The sequence below is a fragment of the Rhinolophus ferrumequinum genome, chromosome 11 (assembly GCF_004115265.2).
Source record: "Rhinolophus ferrumequinum isolate MPI-CBG mRhiFer1 chromosome 11, mRhiFer1_v1.p, whole genome shotgun sequence".
Lineage (NCBI taxonomy): Eukaryota > Metazoa > Chordata > Mammalia > Chiroptera > Rhinolophidae > Rhinolophus > Rhinolophus ferrumequinum.
In genome coordinates this window covers 40,338,478-40,352,259 of record NC_046294.1, presented here as the reverse complement: position 1 = coordinate 40,352,259, position 13,782 = coordinate 40,338,478, and the positions used below count along the sequence as shown (strand labels likewise).

The window sequence follows — 13,782 nt, the reverse complement described above, 5'->3', positions numbered from 1 at the left end:
GGATTTTGAACTTCTCCAGGAGTGCTAACAACAGGCTGGGTCCAGGCAACTCACACTCTGCATGGCCTTCCCATTTTGGTAGCCTCATTTCTCCTTCAAATTCGGGCCTCATTTTAGCTGGACCTCTGCCCCTCTGGCTATAAGGCTGGCTCTATTGCTTCCCTGGGGCAGGTCCTGGGAACCCCGAGGGTCCAAGAATGAGTGTGTAACTAAATATGCCCTGCATTTCTCTTTCCAGGTCTTAAACGTCTCCTTTGCCTTTGAGCTCATGCAAGATGGAGGGTTGGAAAAGCCAAAACCACGGCCAGAAGGTACTTTGCTCTTCCCCCAGTAAGACCCTCTTCCTGCACACAAGTGTTTGGGGCACAGGGCAAGACTCATGTTTGATAGCAGAGAGAAGAGTTTCTTTTCTGAAGCCTTTGCCGTTTGCAGGGAAAGTGGGACAGGATACAGCTGCCCAGTCTGGAGATCCTTTGTGAGCTGCAAATCACATGGTCGTGTGAAGAAAGAGAACCTGAAATCCCATGCATGGGATCACAGGGATAAATAAGGGCCTGAGCAGATGTGGCACAGAGCAGAGGTGCTGCTGTAGGAACTGCCCTCTGCCTAATTTCCAGGTTCTTCAGTCCCTGGACAGGGTGCTGACCTGCCAAAGAGCTGTATCCCAGTCAGGAAGGGGGAAGCTGTAGGAGTCTTCGCTGGCAGCTCTGCTCTGAGCATAATTGCCTTTCCTGTCCTGTTCCTACTCCAACTCTGCCCAAGGATGATTTGTTGGGTTTGGGTTGAAAATATAAGACTGAAAAAAAAATGCAAAAGGAACAAAATGCTCTAGCAGCCCTCCTGCGCTGGCACTTGGATCTATTTGTGCATGTAGGAGGTACGTGTCTTTAGTAGTCTTCTTGGTACAGATGTTTATTTTCTACCACTTACTGAAATATTCCATTTTACAAGCACTAGTGCGTCAATGCTGTATTACAGATAATTTTCTGTTTATATCAATTTAGAACATTAAGAATGCCATATGTGGGCCCTTTGCTTGCACATTCCTAGGTGTTTGAAGGCAAGTGGATAAGCAGGGATTGCATGCCTTCACACCCTATTGCTGTGTCTGCTCCAAGTTCCTTCACCCAAACCTCCACATAGAGGGACTTGTTTGCTGACTGTCCAATGGGCCGGAGACCCCCTTGATCATGATATGCCAAGAGGGGCAAGCCATCCCTGACCTCAAGGTACTTGCAGCCACCCAGGGGAGAGAAAAGATGCACCCAGTCACCAGAATAGAAGGACAGTCATGATAACTGCCATGAAAGAGGTACGACTAAGAGGTTGTCAGAATTGAGGAGGTAATGCTCTCTTCTGTTTGGGGTGGGTGTTAGTTTGATGGAGATGTTGATAATTGGGCTAAACCATAAGGATCAGCTAGGGCTTCTGTTTGGAGAGTGGGATAGAGGAGTGGTGGGTATAAGTGGTGGATTTCCTTGATCTGAACTAATGCCCTTCCCAAGAAGCTCCAGAACCAACACACCTGGTGGGCAGCTTCAGACCACCACATCAGAGCACCACCCAACTAGCTCCACAAATGACACACCCAAAGAGCAGACTCAGCTGGCATCAGAGCCCCACTAAAGTGACTCCTCATTACAACTTGTCTGCTATAGTCACAGCCAGCCAGCTTGTGAGTCAGTCCCACCCACTGATGTGCCAGCAGCAATAATGGCTCAATTACAGTAGGAGGGCACACTAAACACACACAAGGGACACCCCTGGAACACTCAGCTCAGGTGGCCAGGGAGACTGCACCACTGGGCCTTACAGGACACCTACTACATAAGGCAACTCTGCCAAGACCCAGAGATGTGGCAGGTCTACCTAATACATAGAAACAAACACAGAGTGTCAGCCAAATGAGGAAATGTCCCAAATGAAAGAACTGGACAGAAATCCAGAAAAAGAACAAAACAAAATCCAGAAAAAAAAAAACCACTATAGAAAGTCATCAACATACAAGAGAAGAGAACAAGAGAATAAAGGAACAGAAGAAAACTACAAAAACAATCAGGAAACAATAAAGTGGCGATAATTACATACCTGTTGGTAACTACTTTAAACGTAAATGGACTAAATGATTCAATCAAAAGACACAGAATGGGGCCGGCCCAGTGGCTCACGTGGTTGGAGCTCTGGGCTCCTAACGCCAAAGGCTGCCAGTTCAATTCCCACATGGGCCAGTGGGCTCTCAACCACAAGGTTGCCGGTTCCACTCCTCGACTCCCTCAAGGGAGGGTGGGCTCTGTCCCCTGCAACTAAGATTGAACACGGCACCTTGAGCTGAGCTGCCGCTGAGCTCCCGGATGGTTCAGTTGGTTGGAGCGCATTCTCTCAACCACAAGGTTGCCGGTTCGACTTCAGCAAGGGATAGTGGGCTGCGCCCCCTGCAACTAACAACGGCAACTGGACCTGGAGCTGAGCTGCACCCTCCACAACTAAGACTGAAAGGACAACAACTTGACTTGGAAAAAGCCCTGGAAGTACACACTGTTCCCCAATAAAGTCCTGTGGGAAAAAAAAAAAAAAGACACAGGGTGGCTGAATGGATAAAAAAAAACAAGACCAGTACGTATACAGCCCATAAGAGACCCACTTCAGATGAAAGACACACACAGCCTGAAGGGGGACGGAAAAAGATATTTCATGCAAATGGGGAAAAAAAAGCTGGGGTAGCAGTATTTATATCGGACAAAATAGACTTTAAACCAAAGTATGTAACAAGACAAGGAAGGGAATTTTATGATAAAGGGATCAGTCCAACAAGAGGATATAACTCTTGTAAACATCTGTGTATCCAACATAGGAGCACCTAAATATATAAAGCAAATGTTGGTGACATAAAGGAGAGATCAACAGTAATACAATAATAGTAGAGGACTTTAACAACCCATCCATTGACATCAATGGATAGACCATCCAGACAGAAAATCAACAAGGAAAAAGTAGCCTTAAATGACACATTTGATCAGATGGATTTAATTGATAATTTGACATTTCACCCCAAAGCAGAAGAATATATATTCTTTTCAAGTGTATATGGAACATTTTCCAGGATAGATCATGCCAAGCCACAAAATAAGTCTCAGTAAAGTTAAGAAGACTGAAATCATATCAAGCTTTTCCGATCACAGCAGTATGAAACTAGATATCAATTAAAAGAAGAAAACTGAAAAACATACAAACACATGGAGGCTAAATAACATATTACTAAACAATGAATGGGTTAACGACAAGATAATGGAAGAAACCAAAAGATACCTTGAGACACGTGAAAATGAAAACACAATGATCCCAAATATGTGGGACAGCCATAGCAGTGCAAATAGGGAAATTCATAGCAATATAGGCCTCAAGAAAGAAGAAAAATCTCAAATAAACAATCTAACCTTACACTTAAAGGAACTAGGAAATAGAACAGCAAACAAAGCCCAAAGTGAGTATAAGGAGGGAAATAATAATCAGAGTGGATAAAAATGAATCAGAGTCTATAAAAACAATACAAAAGATCAATGAAACCAAGAGCTGATTTTTTTAAAAGATAAAATGGACAAACCTTTAGCCAGATTCATCAAGATAAAAAGAGAGTGGACCCAAATAAATTCAGAAATAACAGAGAAGTGACAACTGATACCACAGCAATACAAAGGATTATAAGAAAATACAATGAACTACAAATTGCCACAACCTGGAAGAAATAGATTAATTCCTAGAAACATTCAATATTCCAAGACTGAATCAGAAAGAAACAAAATCTGAACAAACTAATAACTACAAAAATCAAATCAGTAATCAAAATCAAATCAGTAATCAAAAAACCCTCAGCAAACTATAGTCTTGGACCAGATGGCTTCACAAGTGAATTTTACCAGACATTCAAAGAAGAAGTAATACCTATTCTCAAACTATTCCAGAAAGTTGAAGAGGAGGGAAGACTCCCAAATTTATTTTATAAGGCCAGCATTACTGATAACCAAAATGACATGAAGACACTACAGAAAAGAAAATTATAGGCCAATATCCCTGATGAATATAGATGCAGAAATCTTCAATGAAATATTAGCAAGTCAAATTCAATAATACATTAAGGAGAGCATACACCATGATGAAGCGGAATTTCTTCTTGGAATGCAGTGTTGATTCAACATCTGCAAATCAATTAACATGATACACCACATAAACAAAATGAAGGATAAAAATCATATGATCATAGCAATAGATCCAGAAAAAGCATTTGACACAATCCAACATCCATTCGTCATAAAACTCTCAGGAAAGTGAGGACAAATGGAACATACCTCAACATAATAAAGGCCATATATGACAAACCCACAACTAACATCATACTCAATAGTGAAAAGCTAAAGGCATTTTCCTTAACATCAGGAACAAGACAAGGATGTCCACTTTCACACTTTTATTCAACATAATACTGGAAGTCCTAGCCACAGCAATCAGACAAGAAATAAAACTCATCCAATTTGGAAAGAAAGAAATACAACTGTCATTATTTGCAGATAACATGATACTACATATAGAGAGAGAACTCTAAAGATTCCACCAATATACTATTAGAATAAATGAATTGAGTAAAATAGCAGGATACAAGTTAATATTCAGAAATCGGTTGCATGTTATATACGAATAGCAAACTATCAACAAAATTAAGAAAATGATCCCATTTCCAATTGCATCAAAAAGAATAAAATACCTAGGAATAAATTTCACCAAGGAGGTAAAAGACCTCTACTCTGAAAACTATAAGACATTGAAGAAGATATAAATAAATTGAAGCATATGCATGCTCATGGATAAGAATGAACATCATTAAAATGTCCATACTACCAAAAGCAATCAACAGACTCAATGCAATCCGTCAAAATACTATAGGCATTTTTCACAGAACTAGAACAAATAATTCCAAAATTTATATGGAACCACAGAAGACCCCAAATAGCCAAAGCAATTAAAAGACACACACACAGAAAGAAGAACAAATTGGAGGTGTCACACTACCTGATATCAAACTATACTACAAGGTCATAATAATCAAAATAGTATGGTAGTGGCATAAAAGCAGACACACCGATCAAAGAAACAGAATAGAGAGCCCAGAAATAAACCCACTCCTATATTGCCAATTAATTGGTGATGATGGAGGCAAGAATATACAACGGAATAAAGGCAACCTCTTCAATAAATGGTGCTGAGAAAACCAGATGCAAAAAAAAATGAAACTACACCAATTACACCATATACAAGAACAAACTCAAAATGGATTAAAGACTTAAGTATAAGACCTGAAACCAGGGGTGGCCGGGTGGCTCAGGTGGTTGGAGCGCTGTGCTCCTAACACCGAGGTTGCCGGTTCGATTCCCACATGGGCCAGTGAACTGTGACCTCTACAGCTAGATTGAGAACAACGGCTTGACCTGGAGCTGGGCTGCTGTGTGCGGCTGTGAGCCAGTGAGCAATGTTCCTAATACCAACAAGGGCCAGTGAGCTGCATCCTAGACTGAGAACAATGGTTTGACTCAGAGTTGGCAGTGGGGCAAGGGGGTAAGGGGAAGAAAAAAAAAAAAAGACCTGAAACCATAAAACTCCTAGAAGAAAACATAGGCAGTAAAGTCTGTGACATCGATCTTAGCCATGCTTTTTTTTGCATGTCCCAATCAAGAGAAACAAAAGGAAAAATAAACAAACAGGAAGTTTCTGTAGTGTGAAGGAAATCAAATGCAACAAAAAGACAACCTACTGAAATGGGACAAAATCTTCCCCAGTGATACATCTGATAAGGGTTAATATCCAAAGTATATAAAGAACTCCTTCAACTTATCACCAAAGAAACAAACAAGTCAATTTGAAAAATGAGCAGAGGACCTGAGCAGACATTTCTCCAAAGAGGACATACAGATGGCCAACAGACATATGAAAAGATGCTCAACTTCACTAATCCTCAGGAAAATGCAAGTTAAAACCACAATGAGATCACCTCACACCTGTCAGAATGGCTGTCATCAATACATCAACAAACAACAAGTGTTAACAAGGATGTGGAGAAATGGGAGCCCTCATGCCCTGCTGGGTCGGCTACAAATTGGTGCAGCCACTGTGGGCAACAATATGGAGGTTCCTGTAAAAATTAAAATTAGAACTACCATGACCCAGCAATTCCACTCCTGGGTATTTATCTGAAGAAATCCAAAAGACTAATTTGAAAAGATATGTGCACCCTTTTGTTCACTGCAACGTTATTAACAATAGCCAAGGAAACAACCTACCGTGTTTCCCCGAAAATAAGGCCTAGCCGGACAATCAGCTCTGATGTGTCTTTTGGAGCAAAAATTAATAGAAGACCCGGTCTTATTTTTCTATAATATATATAGAATAAATGTTATTCTATCTATATTTCTATAATATATTTCTATAATATAAGACCCGGTCTATTAATTTTTGCTCCAAAAGACACATTAGAGCTGATTGTTCGGCTAGGCCTTATTTTTGGGGAAACAGGGTAAGTGTCTATTGATAAATAAATGGGTAAAGAAGAGGTGGAACATATACACATAAAATATAATGAAATAAAAATAATGCAGAATAGTAATGCAGCCATAAAAAATAATGAAATCTTGCCATTTGCAACAGCGTGGATGGACCTAGAGGGTATTATGCTAAGTGAAATTAAGTCAGACAGAGGAAAACAAATACCAATAATTTGATTTCTCTACTCCAGTTCTTCAGATTTCACTTATATGTGGAATCTAAAAAGCAAAATAAATGAAAAAATAAGACAAACTCCTAGATGTGAAGAATAAGTTGACGGTTGCTAGATGGGAAGGTGGTTGCAGGGATGGGTGAAAAGGGTGAAGGGATTACGTACAAATTGGAAGTTATAAATATAGTCATGGGGATGTAAAATACAGCGTAGGGAATACAGTTAATATTGTAATTATGCATGGTATCAGATGGGTACTAGACTTATCAGGGTGATAAGTAAATTATATGTTGTACACCTGAAACTAATATAATATTGTATTGTACTGTATGTGCAATGAAAAATATTTTTTAAAAAAGGATAAAGGTGCAGGCATCCCAGACAGGATGACGATATGCGCAATAGTTCTCTCTGGGGAGGGAAGCGTGGCTCAGTTATTGAGACAGAATCGCACGTGGCTGAAGCCCATGACAGCACTGGCTGAGTCCAGCCCCTACCCTACGATCTGTGTGACCTTGGGCAACTTACCCCCTGAGCCTCGTTTTCATGTCTATAAAAAATGGAACTCCTAGAGATATGCACATTCCAGGATTAAATGTGACGACGCCTACTGCACAGCACCTGGCCCCTAAGAATAAATGTAAGCAATTACCTATCTGGCTGGCACATTAAGAGTATGAATTGAGTAATGGTTGATGGGGATAAAGCAAGCTGACGTGAGGTCCTAGATGCCACGGCAGAAAGTTTGCACTTGACTCTGTAGGCGTGGGAGCCTTGGAGGTGCTTAAGCAGTAAGTGATTCTGATCAGGGAGATCATTTGGAAGGCAGTGTACAGAAGAGATGTTTCGATACAGGGAGCCCAGGAGGAAAAACAAGCTTGGAAGGGACATAGGGATGTCAGCTTTGAAACCCTTGAGGTTGACACCTCGGCACTGAACAAGCAGAACTGCAGTTGGGCGAAAAGATCAGGGCTGTGATTATATAGTGGGAAGTACCTTGTGGGAACACCTTTCCTTATGAAGATGGAGGAGAAAACAAAAAACTCCAAGCAGAGAGGTGGATGGTGTAGATAGATGTTGGTTGGGTCCCTGTCTCATGCCTCATTCCAGATCTCGGTAACTATCAGTTCTAGCCAACAAAAGCCACCCTTTATTCTCATTTATTCTACGCGCCTGGTCACTGCTTAAGGAGGACCTCTAGAAAGATTGGTGTCCCTTGAGGGGCTCTGTCCCTGCAAGGCCACTCTAGCATCCTAAAGCCATGGGAAAAGTACTCGAGTGGCCAGATGATGAGCACCCGTCTTTGGGTAGGAGAAACACAGTGGGAGAGCCCTGGCCGGGATTTCTGCTTGTTTTCTTGAGCTGCTCAATAGGAGACTTCCGGGTTACAGATTGGAAGTACTCCTTATACTTCAGGTGTCAGGCATTTATTTCCCTCAGGACAGTTTTCCCAGTATCAGTCTGTAGGGATATTTCAGCATATAGATGACATTTCTTGTGCAATGATTGAACTGATTAACATGAAACTTCCTGACCAATGTGAATGGAAAAACATCTGTTTTATTTGTTGTTACACTGGGCATCGTGCCCATGCTGAAAATTTCCAGTACATAAAGGAGAAGTGAAATGGTATTCTGTGGACCTGTACTTTGTGAGAAGTCTACCCCAGCCCTCTGTCTGGTGTCTGTGCTTCTCCCTGGAAAGGGCGATTCAGCAGTAAAAGCCACAGATTTTACAAAAGGTGGGTAATTGCAGAGAATGTGGCTAATTCCTGAGGGTGTTGCAAAATCACATTGACTATGGTAGAGGCATTTTTCATGGCAAAATGGTGTTCAAGCCAGGAAACGCATTCTCTGCCATGCTGTTTGACACTCAAAGCTCTGTTGTACCTTGACATGCCCTGGAAACACAGCCATACCCGGAGGCTGCATAGTCCAGCTGCAGTGGGTAGAATGGACTGGAGAGGGTAAGAGGCTTTAAGACGCCCAGGAAGGAGCCTGCTGCAGGGGCTCCGCCACCTTCCCCTTCACTCTCACTCCCTTGGTGAGCTCACTTTTTCTCCTCTCTGCCTTTCTAGGAGTTTCCACCTGGGGTAACTTCCTAATCTTTGACTTGAGTGGAATTTAAGAAACACTCAAACACCAAGTGGTCAGGGGAGGACAGGAACCGACCCCCAGGGCCTGGAGGGAGTCGACAAGAATAGGGGACGGTAGCAGGGCTCAGGCACTGGGCAGGGTCCCAGGTAGAGAGGCTCAGATACATGCATGAACCAACATGGGAACAGAAAGGGAAACTGAGCTCCAGGCCTCTCAGATGATCCCTGGGAGCCCCGAGTCTACCAGTAGGAGAAAGAGCCCAAGCCCAGCTGGAGTAGAGCAGGGTCACTCTGCAACTGGGATGAGACTGGGGAGGGCCACACAGGAGGAGGCCCAGAGGTGGGGGGAAGCCCTAAGGAGGTTCCCCAGCCCCAGGACCTCGGCTATGGCCCCATGTGTGCTCATCGTTGTGGGGCCTGGGACCTGGCTGTGGCAGCTGCAAAGGTCCCAAAGCTAAAGCCTGGGAGCCACAGCACAGCCTGACCAACGACTCACCTCCGCTCTTAAAGGATCCCTCCCTAGTCCTTTTGCCAGGGCGTTACTTCTTAGAGTCCTGACATGTCCCCAACCCCTCCTTTCTAGGAGGCTCAGCCTGGTCCCTCCCACCGTGAAATCCCACCCATCGTTTTCTCTTAACATCATTTACCTCCCCTGACCTTCTGCACCCCTAGGTGTCTTTTTAATCATGTTTACTGTGAACAATATCACATCGCCAGGAAGGTACATAAAATATAAACGTGCAGGTTAGTGAAACATTACCCAGAGAGCCACTGTGCCACCACCATCCAGCTCAGGGAAGTCACCCAGCTCCGGCGCATTCCCTCCAACTTGCCTTTTTTGAACATAATCCTCTCTCTCTTCCCTAAAGATAACCACTCTGCTGACTTTTACAGTCATCAGGCTTTTGTCTTTTTAATTGTTTTTTATTTTTCTACTTTTATTACCTTAGTACGCATTCCTAAATAGTAGGCCGAGTTCCTTTTTAAATGTGTTTTCTCTACTCCGGTTCTTCAGAGGAAGGCCCTCCAAGGGATAAAACTACAAAAGCACAGGAGCAGAGAGGGGGCCTTGGTCGGGGGAAGAGAAGGCGGAGGGGCTGGCAGAGGTTAGAGGGGCAGCCGAGAAGAGGACTAAATGAAAGGAAGGGAAGGAGGGAACACAGGAAATGGTTGTATAAAAGCTTGGCAACCCGTGGTAGAACTCTCCTGAATACACTCCAACACGCAGCCTCAAACCCAGCTGCCTTGCTCTATCCTTACTCTGAATCTGTCTGGACCCTGAAGACACATGTTTACTGAGTACTTTCTACCAGGTTGGCTTCTGGGCCCTTCCTAAGGGTGAGGCAGCTTGGTCGTAATTCACCTTTCCCCCGTTGTAGCCTGAGACGCTTCCCTCCTTCCTACCACTCAGGGCCAGCTCTGTGGGAGAGGGGCCCCAGGGATAGGTGCGACTTGGGGTACAGCAAGCACCTCTCTCTTTTCTCAAGATGCTGTTTCCAAGGTGAAGGCTGCATGCTCTGGGGCCTGCTTCATTTTATTGAGGTGAAACCCCACAGCCCAACACGTCTGCCCCTTGCTAGCCCCATGCTCTGAATTCTCACTGCACACTTCAACACCCACCTGCCCTGTGTCATCTCCTAGGGGAGGCTCCTGTCTCCCAGAAGAACGGGGAGCTCTTCCGGAGCACAGAATAATGTCCCGTGGGTAAGGGGTGTGACCTCCCCCAGCACCATGCTGGGCACGAGGTGATAGACGGAAGAGGACAACGGATGCCAACTTTGGGTCAGGTGACCCCACTGAAGCATTGTGTATTTTTTGTTTTCTATGCAGACATCGTCAACTGTGACCTGAAATCCACACTGCGAGTGTTGTACAACCTCTTCACCAAGTACCGGAACGTGGAATGAGGGGCCGACGGGACCGTCCTCCAAACCTCCTTAACCTGCTTACTCCTGTCTCGTGCTCTCTGCTCTCCCACAAGTCCGCTGTAACTCAGAGACGGTGGAAACTGAATTAGGAAGGAAATACTCAGTAACTCCGTGGGCTGACCCACACCTGCCAGGCCCTGGGGAGTGACCCAGCAATGGCCTAAGAAAGCCATCCCCATCCAGGTGTCGGGTCCACATTTCTCTCCGTGTGATTTGGGAACCCGCTCAGGCCCGAGAGGCCCACACAGAAAATGAAAATAAAGATAAGAGGTACCATTTAATGGGTGTAAACCATGTAGCAGACACCACAGCAAGTGCTCTGATGTACTCAAACTCAGTCCTCACGACTCCTATTGAAGCAGGTGTTACAGATGAGGAAACTGAGGCTCAGAGAGGTTAAGTGTCTTGCCAGTAGTTGGCATTCTTTTCCCCTTTGAACAACATATTTGCTTATAACTAGCCAATTACATCCCATTCTTTGCACGTCCTATTGTCGTGTGTGTATGTGTGCACGTGCACCCACAGAGAAGACAGGGGCCCACTAACCCCACCACCAACCAGGCTGGGTCAGGGCTTAGTGATTCACACTCGAATTGGCAAATGAAATTTAACCCAATTAATAGTGTATGTGTGGCAGGAGTCATGTCCCTCAACTCCTTTGTACAAATGAAAATTACTCTTAATTCCTTCAGATTTGTAATAACTCCATACTCTGCTTTCAGGGTGACATTTGGAAAGGATTCTGTTTAAAATTAATGGAGTGGCACATTTTACAGCCTTTTTGCTTGATTACATGTAATGGAAGTGCCCTATATTTTCCTGCAAAATAAGTACTCGATTCATTATCATTAGGCAAATGTATAATACACGCCTGCACCACAGAAAGCTAGGCGCAGGCCCACGTGAGCATGGCTTGGGAAGTAGGGCTCTTCAACAGGGACCCTTGAACTTTAAAGAAAGGAACTCCTTTTTGCTTTCTAATTGATCATTTAGACCGTTTCTGGCTAAGTCTGCCTACATGCAATTACCAGCTAATTCAAGCGAGGAAAAATGTAAGTCATTCAGACCCAAGCCGAGTGGTTTCCTTGCGTGGGCTACTTACAGGCTTGTGGTAACTTGTATCCCCTCTCTGTGAACCCAACTTTTAAATACAAGGCTCTAATTGTCCCAGGCTGCCAGGTCCTTCAGTAATAGGAAAGGGACTGAAATGGGGGGTGCTTAGGGGGACAAGAAGCTTGGGGAAAATATTTGCACACTTAACATATAGGGGAATACCCTCAGGCAGACGGATGGATGGGACTTATGGGGTTTACAGTCTTTGTAAATTGACCAAGCGCTTGTAGGATAATTACTAAGTTGTACTGATATGTCTTAATTATAGAATCTTCCCAAATGTGCCAGATGGACACAGCCTGTGTACCCGCCTCCAGAAGTCTGTACTTGCTTTGTCACTACTTTCGCCCATTGCACAAAGCCCTGCTCTAGTCTGAGGGTGAACCCTGTCTACACCACCCAGACTTAGGCCTCCATGTGGTCCAAAACGTTTTCTTCCAGCTCCTAAACAATTCTTACTCTACGGTCTATCTGCAGTAACTCAGAACCCAATAAATTTAGAGATACCACATTATTTCTTTGGATATTTTGCTCTAAAAAAGAACTGTTACTCAGCAAACTGAGCGTTTAAGATGTAATGACAATGTACTCTCTTGTGTCCATTTATGTAAAAGGATACAGTTATTTTTCATGTCATTAAGAAATATTATGTTTCTCATTAGGAAATACTAAGTAGTATAATAGTTGTTTGCTCTCTTTTAAATTCCTGATCGGAAATCAAGATAAATCATTGCTTTACCTCCTTGAGCAATACTACAGCGAGATCATATAAGAAGAATGCATTCATTCAAACATGCTTTGCTGTACAACATTTCTCTCTGGTTTTGTCTTTTGTTTTTCTCTTTTGTTTTGTCTTTTGTCTTTTGTTTTCAAGCTGCAAGTGTAATAAGACCCCTTATTAAGATCACTCCTTTTTGTACTTTATATACTTGAGATGAAAACACATCAGAATACTTGGAAAGTTTTTTTTTTTAATAACAGGTCTAATTTCTTAGAAAATAGTGTTTCAAGACTGAGGTCTTAGCCTCAATCCAGAATCCCTGGACCTGGGCCTGGTTTTAAAACTCCGTCATCTCATTTAGAAGTTTTCCTTTAGATTCTGCTGCTCAATACATGGCCATGGTTATAAAGGCAGGAAAATGGCTTCAGAACAATAAATAAACCAAAATTAACCCTCATCTCTTTTAAAAAAAGAAACTGAGATAAGTCTAGTCTCTATAGGCTTTTCTTTTTTTCTAAATTTAAATGCATTGATATTTTTAATAGTTAATACATGGTGCAAAATTCAAAATGCATAAATGGGTATCTAGTGAAAAACCTAAATCTCCCTCCCTCCTTCTCCCCTCCCTCCCAGCAGCCAAAACCATTCCCCAAAGACAACTATTTTGATCCATTTCTTATATTCACTTCCAGAGATACTTCAGCCATAAAAAGCATCAACACACATATAAAATTGTTGGGGTTTTTTACATAAATAGCATATTATACATACTATCAGGCACATTGCTATCACGTAATATTATATCTTGGAGATTATTTTACACTGGGTATTAAAACCTTTCACACTGGGGAAAAAAAAAATGAGAATCTGAACACTTTGTAAATCCAAGGGCCCATCTCTGGTCTGCCTGAGTTAGGAAATGAAAGCCCTACCCAAAGGAGGTGCTGCTGCCTCCACAGTGATTTCCAAAGTCAGAGACTGAGACTCACTGGGGTGGGGGGCAAGAGGGGTGTTACCCGAAACATTCTCATGTGCCCTGCCTGACCTGAAGTCCTCCTCTGGATGACTATGGTGAGTGGTGTGCAGCTTGCTTAAGCTTTCATTTGTACGTATTAATACAGCTAATTTGGAATCCACTAAGAGAGTACTCGAGGTGACTGAGTGC

The 13,782-nt window shown here is 43.1% G+C and overlaps 1 protein-coding gene across 5 annotated transcripts in view; it reads left to right on the top strand.

Moving 5' to 3' along the window:
* PARVA (parvin alpha) overlaps nucleotides 1-12,710 on the top strand; it is a 154,878-nt gene extending 142,168 nt beyond the window's left edge. For all 5 annotated transcript variants that reach the window (XM_033121003.1, XM_033121004.1, XM_033121006.1 and 2 more), the window contains exons 12-13: nucleotides 239-311; nucleotides 10,686-12,710. In XM_033121003.1, coding sequence (XP_032976894.1) covers nucleotides 239-311; nucleotides 10,686-10,762 — 150 coding nt within the window. In that variant the 3' untranslated portion in view covers nucleotides 10,763-12,710. The remainder of the gene's footprint in view (nucleotides 1-238; nucleotides 312-10,685) is intronic.
* Nucleotides 12,711-13,782: the final 1,072 nt, after the last annotated feature.